The sequence below is a fragment of the Erpetoichthys calabaricus genome, chromosome 13, assembly GCF_900747795.2.
Source record: "Erpetoichthys calabaricus chromosome 13, fErpCal1.3, whole genome shotgun sequence".
In the NCBI taxonomy this organism is placed as follows: Eukaryota; Metazoa; Chordata; class Cladistia; order Polypteriformes; family Polypteridae; genus Erpetoichthys; species Erpetoichthys calabaricus.
Window position 1 is genome coordinate 51,913,879 of NC_041406.2, and position 22,376 is coordinate 51,936,254.

Here is a 22,376-nt window from a genome sequence, read left to right on the forward strand (position 1 = left end):
ATACTACATGTTTAAAGATACACAATCCCCATCATGAAGCATAGTATTGGTAGCATCATACTATGTGGATGCTTCTCTGAAGCAGGCCCTGGAAAGCTTGAGAGAATGAAACGAATGCAGTAAAATACAGGGAAATTCCAGGGGAAAACCTGCATTTTGGTGGATTTGTTTTTATGGCAATGATCAAAAGCATAAAGCCAAAGCTACACAGGAATGGCTTAAAAACAAAATTAATGTCCTGGAGTGACCACCTCAGAGTCCACATCTCAATCTAACTGAGAATTTGTGTGTGGGCTTGAAAAGGCAGCTCATTCACAATCCCCATGCAACATCACAGAGCTTGAGCAGTTTTCTAACATGAATGGTGGGGAGGTAGTGATGTATCCAGATGTGCATAGCTGATAGAGACCTTAGGATAGTTGACAGGGTGCAGACTGTCTTCTGTTTTTCTTGATTTTCTTTTACAAAATATGTAAACGTGTGTTTGGGAAGCTAATCTTTGCACCTCTCCTGCTTGCAAATTAAGATGCTCTCTTGGCCTTATCAGACTGACATTCATTAAGCATCAGAATAACTTGCTTTTGAGTGTTAAGAGAATTAGAATCTCCAAATTGGAGGTCATTATCTCCCAGAGAAGAGTGGCTCACTCACTGCAGGTTAGGGCTGAGTAGCCATACCTTGGTGTCTTGACCATTAAGATTCACTCAAAAAATCAGTGCACTGTCAGCAGTTTTATGGATGTTGTGTTAGGTGTGGTGTTAAAGTAGCAACTTGGTCTGTCTACAGTGGCATGCTTACGTATGATCAAAAACCCTGGGTAATGACAGAATAAATGAGAACTCAAGTGCAATTGTCCAAAACACGTTTCCTGCGCAGAGGTGTTGGGATCAGCAATCATGAAGTATTTTAGACTAGTATCATTGCTTCTCTAAATTGAAAGAAGCCACTAGAAATGACTTGGATATGTAGTTACAATACCTCTTGTATGTCTCTCAGTGTAAAAATTCCAGGCATGGGAAACTTGAAGAAGATCTAGGATATGGTGGAGGGATTGTCTTTCGACTGGCCAGAAAAAATTCTTCAGAAGAAGCTATCAAATTCCACAGGAAGAGCAGAAAATATAGGGAAGCCTGGCCTGCCTAGTTTGGAATGTTGCCACTATAACCATCATTAGGAAAACAGGACTGTGGTGAAACGTAAAATTATTATAATGTTTACATTTTTTTTTTCAACAATAATTACAGAAGCAAGAAATTAAAAAATTTCAGACTCAAATTTAATAAAAAAAATGCACAGGGCACATAATCAATACAATATTGCTCACAGAAGTAATGCAAACTGAATTAAAAAACAAATTTGCAATTACATCAGATCTGTGTTGAGTGTGAGGCAAGGAAAGTACCTTAAATTGGAAGATAGAAACACAGATAAGCATGTTCTATCAAGATATGTCAAGATATACAGTATATTTAAAGCAATATAAAAACAACCATAAGTGACACAAACTTTTTTCAAGGACCAAAAAAATATACTGTTATCATTAACAAAAGTTGTTACATGCAAAAACAAACCAAGAACGAACCAACAAATAACTCAGTGACTTGTAGTGTATTTAATTCATCCTAAATGAATAAATTATTGTTTAATATTTAAATTTTTAATCCAAGATGTTATGCTGCATCAAGTTAGAAAAAAAATAACAGGCGTGCAATAAGCTTGTTTAGTTTAAGTCACATTCTCTTCTGAGGTGAGCAGCATGGACAAATATACAGGTTTTGTTATGGTAGATCCTCTTCTGAACATGAATGCCATGTGAGTTTTTCCTCATAAAAAGCAATAACAACTTCAGGGCACTTCATGCTTGCTTCTCTAGCTGGCACTAAATCTACCTCTTCAGAGTCTTTCCTAGGAACAAAAAATAAACAGTGAATTACTTGCATATACATGTAATACTAATGAAACATGTTCCCAAACCAAACACACCACCCCCATAACCCCCCCACAAAAAGTACCGTCACCACCGGTCCTAAAATAAAAGCAAAATAAAAACCAAGTTAAATATAAGAAGCTGTTGATACTTCTCATGTTTTGTAAGTAGTTAGTACAAAAGACTGGGTATAAACAACAGTAAACTAACTGGCTGTTGTATACAAACACAAGAACTTACACTTGATAGTTACTTCTTTCAGTTCCTCTTGAACTCAAAACGAATTTTCTTACTTCTGGTGGCACATCTAAGCAAGCTGAACTTTTCTATTTTAGCCACACATTCTTTTGTTATCAACATTAAAAATTAGAGCGAACAATTATCACATTGCTGATGTTAGCTGTTAACTTTGGTAAACAGTGGTCTTCAAAGAAACATTGATGTAAGGATGTAAAAGCATTGCTTTATATGGTTAGAAGTTTAGACTACTTGATGATGTACTCAATTGTCACTACCCATTTCTGTCTCTGGGCCGTTCCTGCATTCTGTATCATGCACTTTGCCCTACATGTCTACTGTATTAACCTTATTGTTTGTGTGCTTCTCAATTGCTCTATATAGTCAGGATTACTCCTTGCTTTTCAATGTGGTTTAGCATCTTGACATTATTTGTTGCTCTTCTTCACTTAATCACCTTCTGTGATTTACTTGATGCTCAGTAGAGGTCAGTGCTCTTCTTATTCTTTCTGCTGTTATAGCAGGTAAACACATTACCACAGGTCAATTTGCTGAGGCTGCCACTACGTAACATTTGTTGAATCTCCAGAACCCGATAACCTAATCTTCTCAATTGCTGGCATGCATTTCTAAGTCTTTGTCGTTCTTGCATTCTGTATCCTGCACTTGACATTCAGCACATATTGCTGCTCTTCTTCTTCCTATTATGGTGTTCTTTGTCAAGTGATTGGGCTCTGTGATTTCTTTGACAACAGATGTTGCTGCTCTCGTTTTTCCTATTGCCATGTCACTTGGTTAAGCAATCACTTTTGCATAATAAACCCATGAGCAAGTGTCACTTTGCTGTGGATGCCACTACCCACATTTTTTTTTATTTCTTGAATGTATCAAGTCGTGAGCTTTCAATTAAGATCAAGATGAAGGTAGTTTACAAGTAATCGTGTGACAGGCAGACGTACCATAGCAGACAAGGAGAGATCAGGCAAACTCCACCTTGACCACAAGGAACAGGATTTGACCTAAGACACAGAAACTGGCTGTGGCTCTAATCATTGTGTCACCATACCACTCAATTTAAACATATGGGCCTTCTAATAAGTATATTGTGTAAAGCTGTTTAAAATATAACTGGATAAAACTTAGTGAAAACAAGTTAACCATTATAAAGGTCTTTCCTTCAACACATTGTATACTTTAATGCAACATACACACACACACACACACACACACACATATATATATATATATATATATATACAGTAATCCCTCCTCCATCGCGGGGGTTGCGTTCCAGAGCCACCCATGAAATAAGAAAATCCGCGAAGTAGAAACCATATGTTTATATGGTTATTTTTATATTGTCATGCTTGGGTGACAGATTTGCGCAGAAACACAGGAGGTTGTAGGGAGACAGGAATGTTATTCAAACACTGCAAACAAACATTTGTCTTTTTTTCAAAAGTTTAAACTGTGCTCCATGACAAGACAGAGATGACAGTTCTGTCTCACAATTAAAAGAATGCAAACATATCTTCCTCTTCAAAGGAGTGCGCGTCAGGAGCACAGACTGTCAGAAAGAGAGATAAAAGCAAACAAATCAATAGGGCTGTTTGGCTTTTAAGTATGCGAAGCACCGCCGCCGGTACAAAGCTGTTGAAGGCAGCAGCTCACACCCCCTCCGTCAGGAGCAGAGAAAGAGAGAGATAGAGACAGAGAAAAACAAACAAAAATCAAGACGTGCCCTTCGAGCTTTTAAGTATGCGAAGCACCGTGCAGCATGTCGCTTGAAGCAGCTGCACAGAAGGTAGCAACGTGAAGATAATCTTTCAGCATTTTTAGACGAGCGTCCGTATGGTCTAGGTGTGCGAACAGCCCCCCTGCTCAATCCCCCTACGTCAGGATCAGAGAAAGTCAGCGCAAGAGAGAGAGAGAGAGAGAGAGAGAGAGAAGTAAGTTGGGTAGCTTCTCAGCCATCTGCCAGTAGCGTCCCTTGTATGAAATCAACTGGGCAAACCAACTGAGGAAGCATGTACCAGGAATTAAAAGACCCATTGTCCGCAGAAATCCACGATATATATTTAAATATGCTTACATATAAAATCCGCGATAGAGTGAAGCCGCGAAAGGCGAAGCGCGATATAGCGAGGGATTACTGTATATATATATTTATATATATATATATATATAAAATATATATATACTAGCCATGTGTGCCCAACTACGTTGCGCGTGTTAAAGTTGTCTGTAAAGGGCTCCCTGTTTAAACGCGGCTGCCAGTCGTGAAGTGGGCCCTTCGTCGCACAGCATTATGATTTTTTATAAGGGAAACAAAATTACAAAACAAAACCCTTGGACATTGATTCGATAGGAACGGCCTACTCGGAATCACTGTCCGAATAGTAATTATGTGGTGGTGTAGGAGCATTTCTGCTTCTCTCCGTTCACAGTCCGTCTCGTTTTCACGACGCTGTCATTTCCTCTCACTATCTCTTCTCAGCCTTTCTCCAATCTCGCAGGTTGCTTTGTGGCAATCCAAAGAGTAAGGCAATATACACGGAGCAATGGTTATTAAAGGAGGACACATAAGTATCCAGGCTCTTTAAAGCATAAATAGGGATCACTTCACTGACATGTGAGTAAGCCATGGTACAACTGTGAGACGCGCAGCACTCGCCGGCTACAACGTAACAATAATTTCCAGAACGTGCTGTTACGTTGTCATTCATTTTACCCACTGTCTTTCTTTCACCAGCGTGGCCTCCATCGTCACAGACCAGCTTTCAGTCACAGACAATTGTATGTTGCTCTCTCCAGAGGTCCATCTTTTTATTCACTCACACTGGTATCCACAAACCCACCCCATTTGGACAACTGTGTTGTTCAGCAAGTGTTCACCCATCAATACATAATTATGCGGCGTATGTTACGCCGCGGGTCGGCTAGTATATATATATATATCCACACACACACACTTAGGTCCATAAATATTTGGACAGAGACAACTTTAATCTAATTTTGGTTCTGTACATTACCACAATGAATTTTAAATGAAACAACTCAGATGCAGCTGAAGTGCAAACTTTCAGCTTTAAATCAGTGGGGTGAACAAAACGATTGCATAAAAATGTGAGGCAACTAAAGCATTTTTTTAACACAGTCCCTTCATTTCAGGGACTCAAAAGTAATTGGACAAATTAAATAACTGGAAATAAAATGTTCATTTCTAATACTTGGTTGAAAACCCTTTGCTGGCAATGACAGCCTGAAGTCTTGAACTCATGGACATCACCAGATGCTGGGTTTCCTCCTTTTTAATGCTCTGCTAGGCCTTTACTGCAGCAACTTTCAGTTGCTGTTTGTTTGTGGGTCTTTCTGTCCGAAGTTTAGTCTTCAACAAGTGAAATGCATGCTCAATTGGGTTAAGATCAGGTGACTGACTTGGCCATTCAAGAATTTTCCACTTCTTTGCTTTAATAAACTCCTGGGTTACTTTGGCTGTATGTTTTGGGTCATTGTCCATCTGTATCATGAAATGCCACCCAATCAATTTGACTGCATTTAGCTGGATTTCAGCAGACAGTATGTCTCTGAACACCTCATAATTCATTTGGCTGCTTCTGTCCTGTGTCACATCATCAATAAACACTAGTGTCCCAGTGCCACTGGCAGCCATGCACGCCCAAGCCATCACACTGCCTCCACCGTGTTTTACAGATGATGTGGTATGCTTTGGATCCATATTACTAACCGAGAATGGTAAACCGGATGGACGCAGGGACATCCGGCCATGGGCCGTAGCCGCAAAAGACGTACTGCGCAAGCGCCCCCACAAAACCCCCCTTCCAAGCAACGGAAACTGGATGCAAAGCAACGTAAAATAAGAAATGAGGCGCCCATAGCACACAGAAAAAAGGAGTCAGACGCGAAACGGAACACACACAAAGAAGAAAATTGAGACCCACGGCACACAAATGAGGCAACGCCCCCTAGCACAAAAAAAAAAAAAAAAGTCAGACGCGAGCGCCACACAAACCCATTGGACACAAAACGGGACAGACTACGGACATAGCACACGAAACATACACAAAAAGCAGGATTCGGACCCACGACCACACTAACATAAATAAGAAATGAGACACAAAGCACCATTACTAAACGAACCGTCCGTATTAAATATACGTCATCTGAAGACATTCAAATTATGCAGCATAGGTCGATCTCATTACACTGATGCACTATTAACCGTTCAACCACAGAAAAGGCTCCATATTAACAGTGAGTGCGATCCTCCTTATTACTTATCCATATTTATAACGCTGAAGAACAAACAAGTCATGAATTCACGCTCACGGGTACAAAACGATACGGCTCGAGTGACAGGACCAAACACACGAACCCGCATGAAAAAAAACAATACATGTCGGTCGACTAACCGACATACAAAAACGGGCAAGGCTCAATACAAACAATGACCGCCGTAAACTGCAACGGGCTTCTCACACAGCACAGGCAAATCGATTACGGCTCCAGAATAGCACGTCCCAATTCCTGCACATACAACGACGCGCCTCTCAAACGGCACAGACAAAACATACACGTCAAGGACATCAACGACAGACACCTGCTAAACGATTGCGCCAGTTAGCTGACAACGCGTTCAATAATGAGTCCACTATTCATGAAAATTCATTGGGATTAATGAATGTCATTTGCAATCATTGTCATTCACTTAACTTCCCTGAAGAAACAACTGGCAATACAAGTAATGAATTTACACGTTATTGTCAAAAGGGTCAAATTTGACTGCCTCCTTTACATTCATATCCTGCATATCTACAGAAGCTTCTAACTGACGAAGTACCTGAAAGTAAAAACTTTATGAACTGCATTACATCCTACAATAGTTCATTTGCTTTTGCATCTAATGGCATCCACTCACTCACTCAACACCATTGATAAACTTCTACAAACGTTGATGATTAATAATATTCCCTTTGGAGGAAAGGTACTTTTATTAGGAGGAGATTTTACACAGTGCTTAGCTATTGTTTCACATGTCATGCGCTCGGCTATTCTTCAGTCCACCTTAAAATACGCAGACAATTGGCATTGCTTTCAAAAGAGTTACGGAGATATTTGGAACAACAATCTCATTACACCAAATACCCCTTTTAACACAACGAACTATATTCTGTCCAAAAAATATTAATGTTGATCACATTAATAACCAGGTCATTTCATTACTTCCTAGAGTGGCACAGCTCTTTCTAAGCTCTGACAAAGTTGACTCTGATGACGACAATGACCATCTTAATTTCCCCTTAGAATATTTGAACACTATTAACCCAGCCGGATTACCACAACACAATCTTAGCCTTAAAAAAGTTGTCCATGTCCAAAAACGGGGTCAGAGAGGTAGATGCTAACTTTGTCTATGGTTTGTCCTTGTGATTTGTTGATGGTCATGGTCAAGGCAGGTCTAATGGGGAACTGTCGCCGTTTAAGTATAAAAGGTAATTCCAGGTCAGAAGTTGTAAGGTAATTGTAGGAATTAGAACAGTATTGTTAGCATGTGATTCTGTAAGAAGTACAATAGCAAAACTTCTTACAGAATCACATGCTAACAATACTGTTCTAATTCCTACAATTACCTTACAACTTCTGACCTGGAATTACCTTTTACACTTAAACGGCGACAGTTCCCCATTAGACCTGCCTTGACCATGACCATCAACAAATCACAAGGACAAACCATAGACAAAGTTAGCATCTACCTCTCTGACCCCGTTTTTGGACATGGACAACTTTATTTGCTTCCTATATGCGTCATCTACACCTTCACACTATGCTATATCTCATTCATACATCACGCTCTTTGTAAATTCACAACACCAGGGGTTGGCGAGCGAAGCGAACAGGGGGCGGAGCCCCCTAGTAATAAGCTGTTCCACGCCTTCTCCATACTTTTTTCTTGCCATCATTCTGGTAGAGGTTGATCTTGGTTTCATCTGTCCATAGAATGTTTTTCCAGAACTGTGCTGGCTTTTTTAGATGTTCTTTGAGTCCAATCTAGCCTTTCTATTCTTGAGGCTTATGAGTGGCTTGCACCTTGCAGTGCACCCTCTGTATTTACTTTCATGTAGTCTTCTCTTTATGGTAGACTTGGATATCGATACGCCTACCCCCTGGAGAGTGTTGTTCACTTGGTTGGCTGTTGTGAAAGGGTTTCTCTTCATCATGGAAATGATTCTGCGATCATCCACCACTGTTGTCTTCCGTGGACGTCAAGGTCTTTTTGCGTTGCTGAGTTCACCAGTGCTTGCTTTCTTTCTCAGGATGTACCAAACTGTAGATTCTGCCACTCATAATATTGTAGCAATTTCTCGGATGGGTTTTTTCTGTTTTCGCAGCTTAAGGATGGCTTCTTTCACCTGCACGGAGAGCTCCTTTGACCGCATGTTGTTTGTTCACAGCAAAATCTTCCACATGCAAGCACATCTCAAATGAACTCCAAGCCTTTTATCTGGCGGAGTGGTGGCTCTGAGGCTAGGGATCTGCACTGGCAATCGGAAGGTTGCCGGTTCGAATCCCGTAAATGCCAATAGGGACTCTGCTCTGTTGGGCCTTTCAGCAAGGCCCTTAACCTGCAATTGCTGAGCGCTTTGAGTAGTGAGAAAAGCGCTATATAAATGCAAGGAATTATTATTATTATTATCTGCTTAATTGATAATGACATAATGATGGACTTGCCCACACCTGCCCATGAAATAGCCTTTGAGTCAATTGTCCAATTACTTTTGAGCCCCTGAAATGAAGGGATTGTGTTAAAAAAATGCTTTAGTTGCCTCACATTTTTATGCAATCGTTTTGTTCACCCCACTGAATTAAAGCTGAAAGTCTGCACTTCAACTGCATCGGAGTTGTTTCATTTAAAATTCATTGTGGTAATGTACAGAACCAAAATTAGAAAAAAGTTGTCTCTGTCCAAATATTTATGGACCTAACTGTACATATATATATATACTGTATGTGTGTGTTATTCTGTTCATCTAGGTTGTAAGGCACTGGCATTCCCAGTCTTTTGAAGCAATAACATCCATTATAAACACCATCAATGCTTTAGTTAAAATTTTAAATGGTATTTTGATAATAAAAGGTATCAATTTCTATCAAAAACACGAACATTTCTGGATGACCCCAATATTTTTAACAGCAGTGTACATAATGCAAAGCTGACTAAATTACTCACTTGTCAACAAAACACTATATCCTGTTTAGCTAAAATGCTTTAATTTGGGAAGATGGTACATCTAGGGGAGCATACATCTACTAAGAAATGACATTTTGATATACCAAGAACCCTCACACAACAGAAAAACTACATACCCCAAAATCTCAAAAATGCCTTGATGGACTTGACTGAAATTTGGTGATATTGTAGAAAAAAAGAAAATATTTTTTTCCTGGGTGAAGCTGGTAACACAGCTAGTCATCATATTTAATACAAAGTGGTTTAAAGTTCTTACCATTTAATTAAAAACATTAACTCCCCTTTTTTATCAGTTGATCCAATAATACGCTCTGGTTGAAAGCCACAAGCAAAACCTCTTGGTTTTTCTTCCTCATATTGCTCTTCAGTCTCCTGAAGTTCAGATACCTGTTGGTGTTGCAAAAAAGTATCACTTAATTTGCTGTAAATTATTAGTTATTGAAAGAAGATTATACTGTATGTTTGGTTATGCCACTGTTATTAGCTTACACTATACTTCATTTTTTCAGGCATTTATTATTTCCTTATTGCAGAAAAATATTTTTGAAGTAACAAAGCAACTCATACTTGGTATGACTTACATAAGGTGCCAAGTTTGCCTATTGTAAATGAAAATGCACAGTAACTATGAAAATGCCATCTAACAGGTGATTGGGCATGCCCTATTGTATTCACCCTCATACCAGTTGCACTTTTTCTACTAAAGTACCACCAGACTTTTAGAACAGGAAAGTTTTGGAAAGAAAAAAAAACACTAAGAGGTCAAGGGCATTTTGCAGAGACAATATTACCAAGTCTAAATTAACCTGAAATGGAAAGAGCCAGCACTAAGAAAAAAAATGGCTTCACAGTTAAAAACCAGATTGTTCACTATAGAGGGGGCATTTCCCTGCTAGCTTGACTGAGTAAGAGGATATGCAACTGAAAGGGCAGCCAACTGAACAAATTTCTCACAAGTGACATTTGGGGGTTTCTCCAGCATTAGTTCAGTCAGGGAGGGATGAGTGTAAGCAAGCCTAAATGAAAAGAGCCTAGTGACTTTTGAGGATTCATTTGGGATTTACCAAGGTAGGGAGAAGCAAGTATAGCACTGCTTAGGTGAAGAGAAACCATTGTGAAAAGAAGATGCCTTTCTAGTTAGAAGGCTGATTTCTTATTGGGGAGGAAGAATCTTTCTTTAGCTCCACTGGCTGAAACTGATATCAGCACCTTGAATACAGTACTACATTTTTCACATCCAGTAGTTACAAGTGAGGAGGCAGAATCTAGAGGGGCACTGTTTGAGCAAATTTTTCGCTGGTGACATTTAGTCTAAAGTGGGATAGTTTCACCTAATTTCCTTTTTTTTTTTTTTTGCTGTTTTGGTCTATGCGGATGATATGCTGTATGTACATCAGAAACAAGGTGATTTCAATGCAGTTAGTAGGCTAACTTGAGTGACAATGAGGAAACTGTTCATATGTAGGAGATGTACCTGAATGTGGCCAGTAAAGGACTAGCACTCTGTGCCTTGTGCTGGATATTTCCAGGATAGTTTCTGGCTACCTGTGACACTGAACTGGATTAAGTAGAGTACTGTGTTCAGTTTTAGTCTTCATATTACAAAAAGACAGCAGCACTACAGAAAGTCCACAAGTGAACAACTACACTGATACCAGGACTGAGAGGTATAAGCTATGAGGAGAGACTAAAGGTACTGAACCTTTTTTTAGTTTAAGCAAACAGAGATTCAAATGTAATATCATAGAAATGTTTAAAATTCGGAAAGGAATTAATACAGTAGAGCCAACCTACTTTCATATCAATGTTGTGAAATTTGTTTTAATGCACAAGACTGATTAAATTAATAATAGTTACATATTTTTGTTGATACAATTTAGAAGAGGATGATTCTAAAGTTAGGTATGTATTAAGTATATGTTCATTGCTGAATGAAAATTTGCTTTGGTGTTTTCAAAAGTAAATATGGAAATTCAAAACTGAACAGTGCGATTGCTCCAGGAGAATGAATTTTAGTCTTGGCCTAGTCACTGTCCAATGTGGACTTTTTACTTTGTACTTCAGTTTTCTTTTCATTATCCGAAGGAAATGCATATTAATGATAGGATGTTTGATGTCTATATAAGTGAACATGAGGGTCTGTGCCATACACAGATTCCTGTAATGTGTCCTGTCACTGCAATAGGCTCCAGATCACAATATTTATGGGTGGATGGAATAACAAAATAATTTTTATACACCAATGTGGAACTCTGATATGTTCAATACCTCTGGTGTAAGGATCTTAAAATATCAGCAAGAGAATTTGATGTAAACTAAGAAAATCCCAATATAGTTGTATATTATCTCCAATTCCAATTTCAATGCAAATACATATCTCCTTAATTTTGTGATTTTTCGCTTAAAAGTTTCCTGAAAAAATAAAGCTCTAACTGAAAAAGTGGTTAAAACAAACTAATAGCTACTGTACATCTCTAACTAAAGCAGACGTTAGAGATAAATTTTGCAGAAGTTGAGCTTCTAATCAAAAAGGGAAACCACAAACATAATAATAAAACTAAAATCTTTATTTTTCATAACCTGTTTCACTACAAAATTAAGCATTTGAGATTCTGGTTAGTTCATATTTTTCTGATGTGTAATACTGTAGGATACAAGCATATATCAGAGTTTAATTATTCATGTTTTTTACTCAATTTCTCCTGGAGAGGGTCATTGTGGCAACATACCAAACAGGAACAACCAAGTACCTTTCAGTTTTGATATCTGAATTATAGTGTATTTATCCCTATTAGATCAGAAACTTTAGCATCTTTTCATCTAATTAGGGTTACCCTCAATCAAGTACTATGCACCATATTTGGTGTAACCATTTTATCACCTTTTATCAAGATTGTGCCCTTTGTTAAAAAAAAAACACCACTACAAGACCATATTTTATGAGGGTCACATATTTCTTCATTTGGCAACAAACTGTTGTGACTTTGTAGGGGAAACATGCTTGATTGCCACCAGCTTAAATGCTTCCTCTTCTTTACAGCACAGACATGGGCACGTGTTATACACTAGCAAGTGTTTTTTCCATGTATTTATTTAAATGTATTTATGTTTTTAGTTTTCTGTTTGTAGTCAAGTGTAGAGGTATATTAATTGATCTAAAAAAGAGCAGATACTATTGTGAATGTCACTGTGGGTGTTCACTCCCTCTGCAAAAAGAAATCTCTATGGAGCATTGTACAACAATAGGCCAATTCTGCAGTTGATCATCCATGTTTATTTGACCTTGGCTTCAATTTGACTAACAGCAGAGAACTGCACTGTGTGGGTTTGAACTACCCGTAAGTCTTCGTGTTGTAGTATGTCAGCTTCTATCCGTTACAGTTACCACATAAATTTTCAAATTGCCTTTACTTGTTAATTTACCTTCGTACTGTATATTTATATATTAATAATGCAGAGTGAAATTTTCTATTCCTGCGCTCCTAAACCTTCATCTGCTCTGGACTATTTACTCTCTCATTCTACCCTACTAAATTCAAAGCTTCCTTTGATGCGAGACTGCACCACTGTGATGTGTGCAGATGACTTAAGCTTCATATTGATTATCTTAGTGTGCTGCTTTAATGTCAGTATTATAAACTGACATACTATTTATGTCTTCATTTACATCTTTACTGTCTCATGAGCTTTGACCTTAGATCTGTGACCAACTTTGAACTTATCACTTTATCATATGAATTTACAGCACATCTGAAAACAATATGTTTTCTGTAAAATGGATGATATTTCCAGTATATATAATAGTTTTGATACAACAGTTTAATGTATTGTTTCACTTATGGTTTATGGACCTTTGTTCTTTGTGTATGCACACTATCTACAGGAACAACCTTGCTGGGAGTTGTTAAAACATTTGTACTGCATATAGCTCTGTGAGCTTATTCATTGGGCACATACAAACTGCTTTTGCTAACTTAAGTGCACTATGAGACACTAATATACCTGTAAGACAGTCACTGATAATGTCACCTACTAGTGTAATTCTAATCAGTTTGTCTAACAAAGATCCAAAACTGCAAATCTTTGCTTTACTTATGAAATAACTTTACTTATTAAATAATAAGTTGTTTCAATCACTGTAATTATTGCTCTCTGATGATTCACTTTAAACTCGCTAGTTTTTTAATTGTATATTTGATTTAGTTTTATGCATTCAGGGTCCTCTGCTGACTTGGAAGGAATGACTGTTTTCCATTTTATATTCATAGGTAAGCAGCTTTTCCTGTTCAATAGCTGTGGCGCCTGTGAAGGTGCAAAATATACTAAGCCTGCATCTTGTCAGTTTTGTTGGTTTAAATTGCCACAATAAATACTTCTACTTTTGTTTGAAATACACTAGTCTTTGGCAGTAATTAAATAAAAATCTATTGTATTTGGTCTATAAAGAGGTGTAAAGAAACCCTTAAAGTTTACTAATATCACTTAGGACCACTTTTGACACCGCTGTTAATGATGTTATCCCACCCACTCTTATACATGAAGCTATCCTTAAGTAAACAATATAAATAAAATATAAGTACACAATATAAATTCACTGTTTAGTAATCAGCTCCAGTGCACAATAACAAAATACTGAAAAGAAAGACAAGTCAGACAAAACAGCAAAAGTACACTTAATGTTATATGCATTTTAAACTGCATACACAAACACATCACCAGCAAACTCACTATGCTGTCCCAGCAGAGCTTAGGATGTTTACACCAACAGAAAGAAGGCTGCAACCTGTTCCATGAAACTATTGGGAAAGGTGAAAATGTGATTACCCCAATGGAGAGGGATTAAGCAGACAAGCTGGCCAGTATTATTAACTGCATTTTTACACAGGTTGCTCTGTTACTAATAATGCAGTCTTGATCAGCTTCCAGAGCCATTAGGGTACTGAATAAAGTGTCCATATACTCGAACCTTCATGCTGATGTTGTAAATGGGGGCCAAGCAAACTTAGAATTTCAGTTCCATCAGGTAATTAGCTCTGACATCCAGCCTGCTGCCAAGTGGTGACATTTCTTGTCTTGTTAAATACCAGAGAGTCTCTTTTCTGCTTGGCAGAAAGACAACTGCTTAGCAATTACTAGGCTGTTGTATCTATTCTCTCATGAAGTTTTAAGTTTAGGGAGAAAGAAAAAAAAACCTATACAACAAGGGAGGCAACAGAATAGCTCTTTAAACAAACAAGAAAGAAGCAACATATTTTAACAGTGTTCAACACGCAATCCTGTTATGATAAAGGCTGCAGTGGTCATGATTTCACCAGTTAAGAAACAGCACCTTACACCACTGTCAAATTAACATATCAAACCTCAGATAGATAAGGAAGACCACTAGCTATGAAATGTCTAAAAGCAAGCTGTCACTATTTATCTACAATGTGACTCAGGCACGTATCTTACTCGTATAGCACTATACGGTCAAAGTTTGAGAAGTCTATCAGCAATTACAAGGTTCATACATTATCTATACAGTATCACAGTCAAAATGTGGTCAGCAATACCTGTCTACTATACAAGAATCCAAAAAAGTAAGAAAGAACACAGTAGCCACACATTCACAATGGAAGACTGATCCTCATTGCTCTTCAAGGGCCCAAGTATGGCAATAGGACAGAACTGGGGGAAGCCTATGGATATGGTTTGTTCTCAATGGTCAGGTCTCAATCCTTCTCAAAAATTAAATGCCATGTTCCAGGAACTACTCTCTCCACTGTCTGTATGTCTCAATTCAGCAAGCAAGCGATTTATATAGCAATGTTTACTGGCAAGAAGTGAAACTCCAAACTGACTATAAATAATGAGAAAAAATGTAAGCAGCCTATATTGTAAGAAAAAAGTATAATCAATAGCCTACCAAACGTTCAATTTTCACTTTTCTGCAATACTGCAATTCGCTTGTAAACATATATCTTTTGTGAGAAAATTCCATATAAAGGCAGCAGAAGACGAATAAAAGTATAGTATAAAAATAAAAACCACTACAAAAGCTAAAAGGGAACAAGACTTTGTGCATGGTTCTCTTTTTCAAGCTCCTATTGCTTTTCCCTTTGATGAAAAATACCTGTTCCTCATCTAGATCTAAGTTCCCTGATTCTGCATCAGGTACTACTGTAGACTCCGGAGGAGTTGTTGCATCTTCTTTTTCCTCTATCAAGTATGGAGTATTAAGAAATTCTTCAATTAACTCTGGACAGTCCAAGTTTTCCTCTGGCTCCCAGGTGTTATCAGCACTAGACAAAATGGATAAAATATGTTCACACAAAGTAGACATCTACTGAACAATTGTGTATAAGAACATCATTCTACATACATGACACATCAACAGCTGTAACACCCAACAAGATTTTGTTATGGTACTGCACATAAAAATCATAAGCAAATTTAAATTCACACTTGGAACAATGCTTACAACTAAGTACAAATTGAAAGTATCAGAGTATCTACACAGAATTGCTAATGGAAAATGTTTGAAATTTACACCTACTCTGTAAAACCCTTCCATTTCAAAAAGTATTCTACTTTTCCATCCACAACACGTCTGTCAATAATTTTCTCAACAACAAATTCTTGTACTACAGTTGCTTCTTCTGTTTTTCTGTTTCGAACATTCTGCTTCTTCCTCATTGTGTCCTGCAAAAAAAAAAAACAGAATAAGCATTATGGTAAACAATAAATAAAATATTTAAAACTGGGTTTAAATTTAGAAAAGATGTTAATTTCATACTGTGAAAAATCATTTTCTACATAGTGGAGGCTTTGTACATTTTTGCAGAATGTCCAAGTAAAGCAACATGTGTTACAGATTAAAAAAAATTTATAGTAGTAAACACATGCATAAAATGTATCTAGATTTATGTTACATTTATGCATAAAGACTGTTTATGCTTTATACAATATAAAACATGCTTTATTTATCCTTTGATGCAAAAAGTACAAAAGATTATGGTACCAATGAGAATGATAAAGATCTGCATAAGAAAACTTAACTGCTTTGCTTTTAAACTTTTACACATTAATTATGAGCATAATGCAGTGCTTAGTGCTGCTCCTCATAGATCCTGGTTTCAAATCATGTGGTTGTAGTCTGTGTGGGGTTTGCATGTTCTCTTCATGTTTGTGTGGGTTCTCTCCCACACAGTCAAGATTAGAGTATCAGGTTATTTGACAATTCTAAACTGGATTGGTGTAAAAGAAGGACATTTGATAGAATGATTCCCTGTCAAGGGCTGATTACTACATTATGGCCAATGCTAACGAGATAGGTCTCTGGCCCTCCATGGCCCCTAAATGGATTAAGATTTGTGAATGTAGTGTATATAGATATAATAAATAATGTGGAGTATTTGAAATAACTGAATTTTTTATGCACAAATTTTGAGATTATAGTGTAGCATGCCATTAGCAAAATGACAGACATATGATTCACTAACATAACTATATTTCTCAATTCATCAACTTTTTAAGGATCTGCCTAGTGGTAAGTACTTTGTATCAGGTATTCACATTTTTTCACTTGATGCCATGTTATTACCTTTACACATGAATTGAACATACTTTTTCTTAGTGAGACTTCATCTTTCATATGTTTTCCATGAACAATACAAGTATGGCATTTTCTTTGCTCCATGTGCTTTTCTATATTATCAATAACTCTGTTCACTAACATAGTTTTTAAAACCACAGTCACATATTTTGTTTGTTTGGCTAGGTGGTACATAGAGCAAAACCACTGCAAACAATATCTCACAGCTGCACTAAAAAACCAGGAAGGACATGGGATTGACTAACATAGTTTTTAAAACCACAGTCACATATTTTGTTTGTTTGGCTAGGTGGTACATAGAGCAAAACCACTGCAAACAATATCTCACAGCTGCACTAAAAAACCAGGAAGGACATGGGATTGATTTTATCATTAGCCTGCAGTGTTAAAATGCCAAATGTGCTAAAATATTTTTTTTTTTCTTTTAGACATATTCTCTTTTGAATAGATTTAGAGGCAGAATGACATAAAACTTAGTGCTGCTGCCTCACAGGTCCAATGTCTATGTGGGTTATTCAACACATTTTCTCTCACATCCAAAAAGTGGCATATGTAAAATTAACTGGTAATCCTAAATCAGCCCCATTTAACATGTGCAAGTGTGAACTGTGATAGACTGGCATCCAGTCTGAGGATGGTCCCTGCAATGCGCAAGTGCTTTAAAGAGCACAGAATATTGTGTCAGGTTATAGATTTGAAACCTTTTACCTCTAACCAAACAGTTCAGATGTTGCTTTCATATTGTTAACTTGAGAATTTAGTCATTTGTTAAAGAACTGTCCACTAGGCTGCAGGAAAATTACTGATTTACTGTATGCAGAAGACAATTTGCAATGATTTATGTCTAATGGTGAGCATTAAAAACAACAGTAGTAATTTAACACAATAAAAAAGAATATAGAAACTAAAACACAATCCCAAATTAAACCATTTAGTATATTCAAAATATTAGTAATTCTTGAAGATCCCCTTACCTACATTCTAATTAATGGTATCATGTTCTATTTTTCTTGGAGTTGAATATAAAATAAGTGCAATACAGTGGCATTGTGGTTAATCCAGAGTGTTTAAATCCCAGCACATCACTCCCCAAGTACTTTTTTTTTTTTTAACAACACTCCCTTTTTCCTCTCATCCTTGTGGCTGATGTTGCTGGGATGAACCCTGAGTATCCATGGTCTGATAACTAAATTTATTGAGTTTGAAAGTGTATGGACATTTGAATATAAAATGTAAAAGGAGCACTGTTGCTTCCTAAATTAGGCTTCCTTGTTCATTAATATTAAGGAGGTGTTTATCCATTGTGAGTTAAGAGAACAAGATTTTATTTTGGTAGCATCTTCCATACACCAGTGATTCTAAATTTGGAGAAATTGTATGATTTGTCATCATTAAACCCAAACATGATGATTCATAACTTGGTGTAACTTTATATTTAACAAAAGTCATAAAAAGTCTAAAACTGAAAAACGCTTTTTGTAAAGTTTGGGCATATTATATAACTAAATAAAGATTTCAGGGTTTATGGCCTTGCTCATTACATATTTTTTTCTATTTTCAGAAGGTGTAAAACTAATGATTTACTATTTCTTATCCTGGGAACACTGACCACAAAGCAGTAACCCACTCTGAATAGATAGCAAATAACTACAGTGCCACTCTTACACAACCCCAACTACAGTATGCATGTGTTAACTAAACATTACATTTCACAAGTCAGATTCAAAACTTGACGTGATGTGCGAATGTGCCTTTAAATGGACTAAAACCCCATACAGGATTTGGTTCTGACTGAAAGTACCAGCACAGGACCTGTCCCCTCTTCATTGCAGATGTTAGTATAAGGGATTAGTGCATTTTACCTACAAAATATTTAACAAATTATGGGTGAATTTTCATTGTAGCTGTAAACAGTAATTAAAAGTTGACAATTTACTATGGACCTCATTTAATACCAGTGGCATTATGAAAGTGGTTTTAGTTTGTTCTGAAACAATATGGATGGAAATAAATAAAACCAGTTAAAATACACAAATTTGTAACACTGATTAAATTTTATATTTTTGCTAATTACATTGTGCATTCCAATTGAGTTTACAGAGTAGGAAATAAAGATGCAAGTTACAATAAATAGCAATGACGACTAGAAATTTCTTGGGAGAATTTGTGTAGGATACTCTAAATAAACCCATCAAGGATGCACTCCACCTTTCATGTATACTTTGTCATCTAGTCAGTGATTTCCAAATTTAAAATCCTATTCATGCATCATGAAAAGCGTGGTGTCCTGATCCACATTAGTTGGTGGTTGTACCTTGGGCCACATGCTGCAGGCACTCTGTGACCCCTGACCATGAATAACTGACTATGAAAAAGGTATGAATATATTAGATTTTATTTTTGTTCTTTATTTCGCCTTATACAATTTCTTGTATTAGGAATTTGTTAGTTTTTGCATACCCCTTGGGGTCAGACATTGTACAGCGCCCCTGGAGCAACTGCAGGTTAAGGGTCTTGCTCAAGGGCCCAGCACAGTAGGATCTCTTTTGGCAGTGACGAGGATTTGAACCAGCAATCTTCTGGATACCAGCACAGACCCTTAGCCTCAGAGCCACCACAGATTTCTCAGGCACATTATACAATTATCCCCAAATATATTGAGCCTACAGGTTTTGCTGCAACTATACTATGAGCCACTGACATTTCTTTGGAAAGACAGGTTCAGAAGAATCACATTCTTTATACAAACCAAAATAGCCCACTTTTCACGCTTGCCAGTCAGGCTGACTGTCAAAGCAACATAAATCCAGTACAATAAGATTAGCAGCTTTAGGAAAATTATTTTTGACTAAGCATGACAAACATTATACCCCAAACAAATTATTTTTATACAAATGTGCTCTATACCTGACCAAAGATAAACTCTGCTTTGGTAGAAATTACAGAAAAAGACAATGAAACACAACAAAATCAATAGATAAAGTGAATACTTCTTGATCTACTACAAATCAAATGGACTAAAGTGCAGAAAAGAATTAATTACTTCTTTGTGAGCAGTGTATTAAAAGTCTATTTAGTTTTAGCCTGCCAAGCTTTTAACAGGTAGAGCACTTCATATAAAAAAAATGAAACTTAAGTCGGGACCTTTTCCTGCTTAAATTATGCATTTCTTAGAACGGCTGACATTAATATATATCCCTCTTCTTCTATAAGTATGTTCTATAACACCTCTTAAATCTGAAAGTGTTAATTAATCATTGTTGCCTTAACCTTTATAAGCCTTTTTTTGGTTTAACATCACATGGCTCCCTCAGCCTTCTTCCAAAAGTGGATGACAGCATTATTGCAACCTTTCGAAAACTGCTGGTAGATGATCATAATGTACAATAAATTGTGTAAGGGGGGAAACACTACTTGTAAGACATTCCTGACAGCACACGCTTTTAACTCAAGACAATAAATATACAACTGTCTAAATCGGTTAAAAAAAAAAAAAAAAAACTCTGCAGAATGAGGGAATGATGATGGCGCATGGGTGCCCCTTCCAAAGTTGGCTCCTGGCTTGCACATGATGATGTCACCATGGGCCGTGGCTACCCACATCTGTCATATGGATTAAGTAGGTTCAGAAAATGAATGGGTTGATAATGTGTTAAATTATAAACCACTAGATGCATGCTTTAAGCAATTACATAAATAACAGTGCGGTCAGAGTTTCACATTACCTGAAGTTGATACACTCAGTTATGCTAAAATGCTTTAAAAACAGTAAAAGAACATACTTCTTACATAAACATAAAAACAAATTTCTAAATGAATGGAACAAATAAATAGCACACTAAAAAATTGTGCTTTTTCTGTCAAAACTGCATTAGAATTAGTCACAGAAACCAAAAATTTACATTATTTTGTTCTTTCATGTTTTTCACACTCCAAGTACAGTAGGCGTGTCACGTTTTTAGTAAAGTACATTCATCCATCAATTAATTAATTAATTATTGTTATGGGGTGCCACAACCCACGGAAAAAGGCAGGAATCAACACATTACGGAGTGCTACTGTGCCTGTAGGCACGCTCAAAAACAAATCGTTGACATCGGGTCAAACAGCAAACACTCATTTGGGAACGTGGGATGAAAATTTTGTTAGACGTGAGAAGACGTGTAAACACCAAAACGAGTGACTGGGTCTGGGTGAGATCACAGTTTCGTGAACCCGCGATAGAACGATACTAAACAATGAGCCATGATACTCAGGTTTTTTCACGTTTTATAAAATCCTGCATAAAACCCAGCATTAATTATTTGTATTAAACAAACACGAATAAAACCATTGCAAAGAGAGTACATTACTCTTATTGAGAAAGCGTCGCTTTAAATAGGGAACTTAGGAGAACAACATTTCAAATATTTCGGCGTTTCATCCCAAATTCTTCTCCAAACTCAGTAAAAATAAAAGTTTAAATATGTCAGCCTAACTAGAATGTGCACTTTTAAGGAGGCGTGTAGCCCACCTAGCAGAAGCAGAAAATTTCAATTTTCAAGCGCAAAAACTGAATACCCTGGATTTAAACATAATGCTGTATAGAAGTAGTAAGCCTCCGGAGAAAACCAATGTTGTTATAAAGGATTTCATATCTCCAGACCTCGATTCAAACTGTATACTTTATATTCTTGTCAATTCGCAGCAAAGACAAAATAAACATTTACATTTTTAAAAATTTTAATTCTATTCATCGGTTTTATTCTGAAGTCAGTTAAAATAGCAGCGTGCTTTTAAAACACGATTCCCCGAGTGTTTCGCTATGACCGGAATACTTACACCACAGACTTACAATTTCACTCATTTATCAGTTTTCTTTTTATTAGGATGGTTGTGCTAACGGATGCAGCAGTTACAATTAACCCTGATCCTAAATAAAACACCAGACGCGGGAATCGAAGTTTAACCTTTAAAGATATATAGTTAATTCTTTAAAAATAAATAAACGTTTTAAATCCCGTGTAACTATCAACCCCTTCACACCCTTCTTGGTCAGCAAGTTTGCACAATAGATAATTACCGTACGTTCGGTCGACAAGCAGAGCGCGTGGGACGGCGGACCCTTGAGTCACAAACACCGGTTGCGTTACGTCATTTGCTTTGGCGTAGGCATGCGGAAGAGTAATGTGAGCCGCTTAGTAAACAGACGCACGACGCGCGATGAATACCACGGTGTACCACACAGAAGCCTCCTACGACACTAAAACAGACAACTCGGTAACACAAGTAAATAGCAAAGATCGATTTTTAAACAACACAACTATTAACGAAAACAGAAATATGTATTTCAAGCTGTAATGCATGCG

The 22,376-nt window shown here is 37.1% G+C and overlaps 1 protein-coding gene across 3 annotated transcripts; it reads right to left on the reverse strand.

Annotated features, from left to right (window-relative positions):
• Positions 1 to 1,254: 1,254 nt before the first annotated feature.
• On the reverse strand, positions 1,255 to 22,376 carry LOC114664224 (chromobox protein homolog 3-like). 3 transcript variants are annotated; one of them, XM_028818251.2, is made up of 5 exons: positions 22,091 to 22,376; positions 15,970 to 16,115; positions 15,547 to 15,715; positions 9,691 to 9,821; positions 1,255 to 1,905 (listed from the first exon to the last, which is right to left on the reverse strand). In XM_028818251.2, exons 2-5 carry the CDS (start codon positions 16,107 to 16,109, stop codon positions 1,779 to 1,781), a joined length of 567 nt encoding a protein of 188 aa, XP_028674084.1. In that variant the 5' UTR covers positions 16,110 to 16,115; positions 22,091 to 22,376; the 3' UTR covers positions 1,255 to 1,778. The 3 variants fall into 3 exon arrangements, with proteins under 3 accessions (XP_028674084.1, XP_028674083.1, XP_028674085.1); XM_028818250.2 differs by lacking the exon at positions 22,091 to 22,376 and adding an exon at positions 21,863 to 22,064; XM_028818252.2 differs by lacking the exon at positions 22,091 to 22,376 and adding an exon at positions 21,850 to 22,064.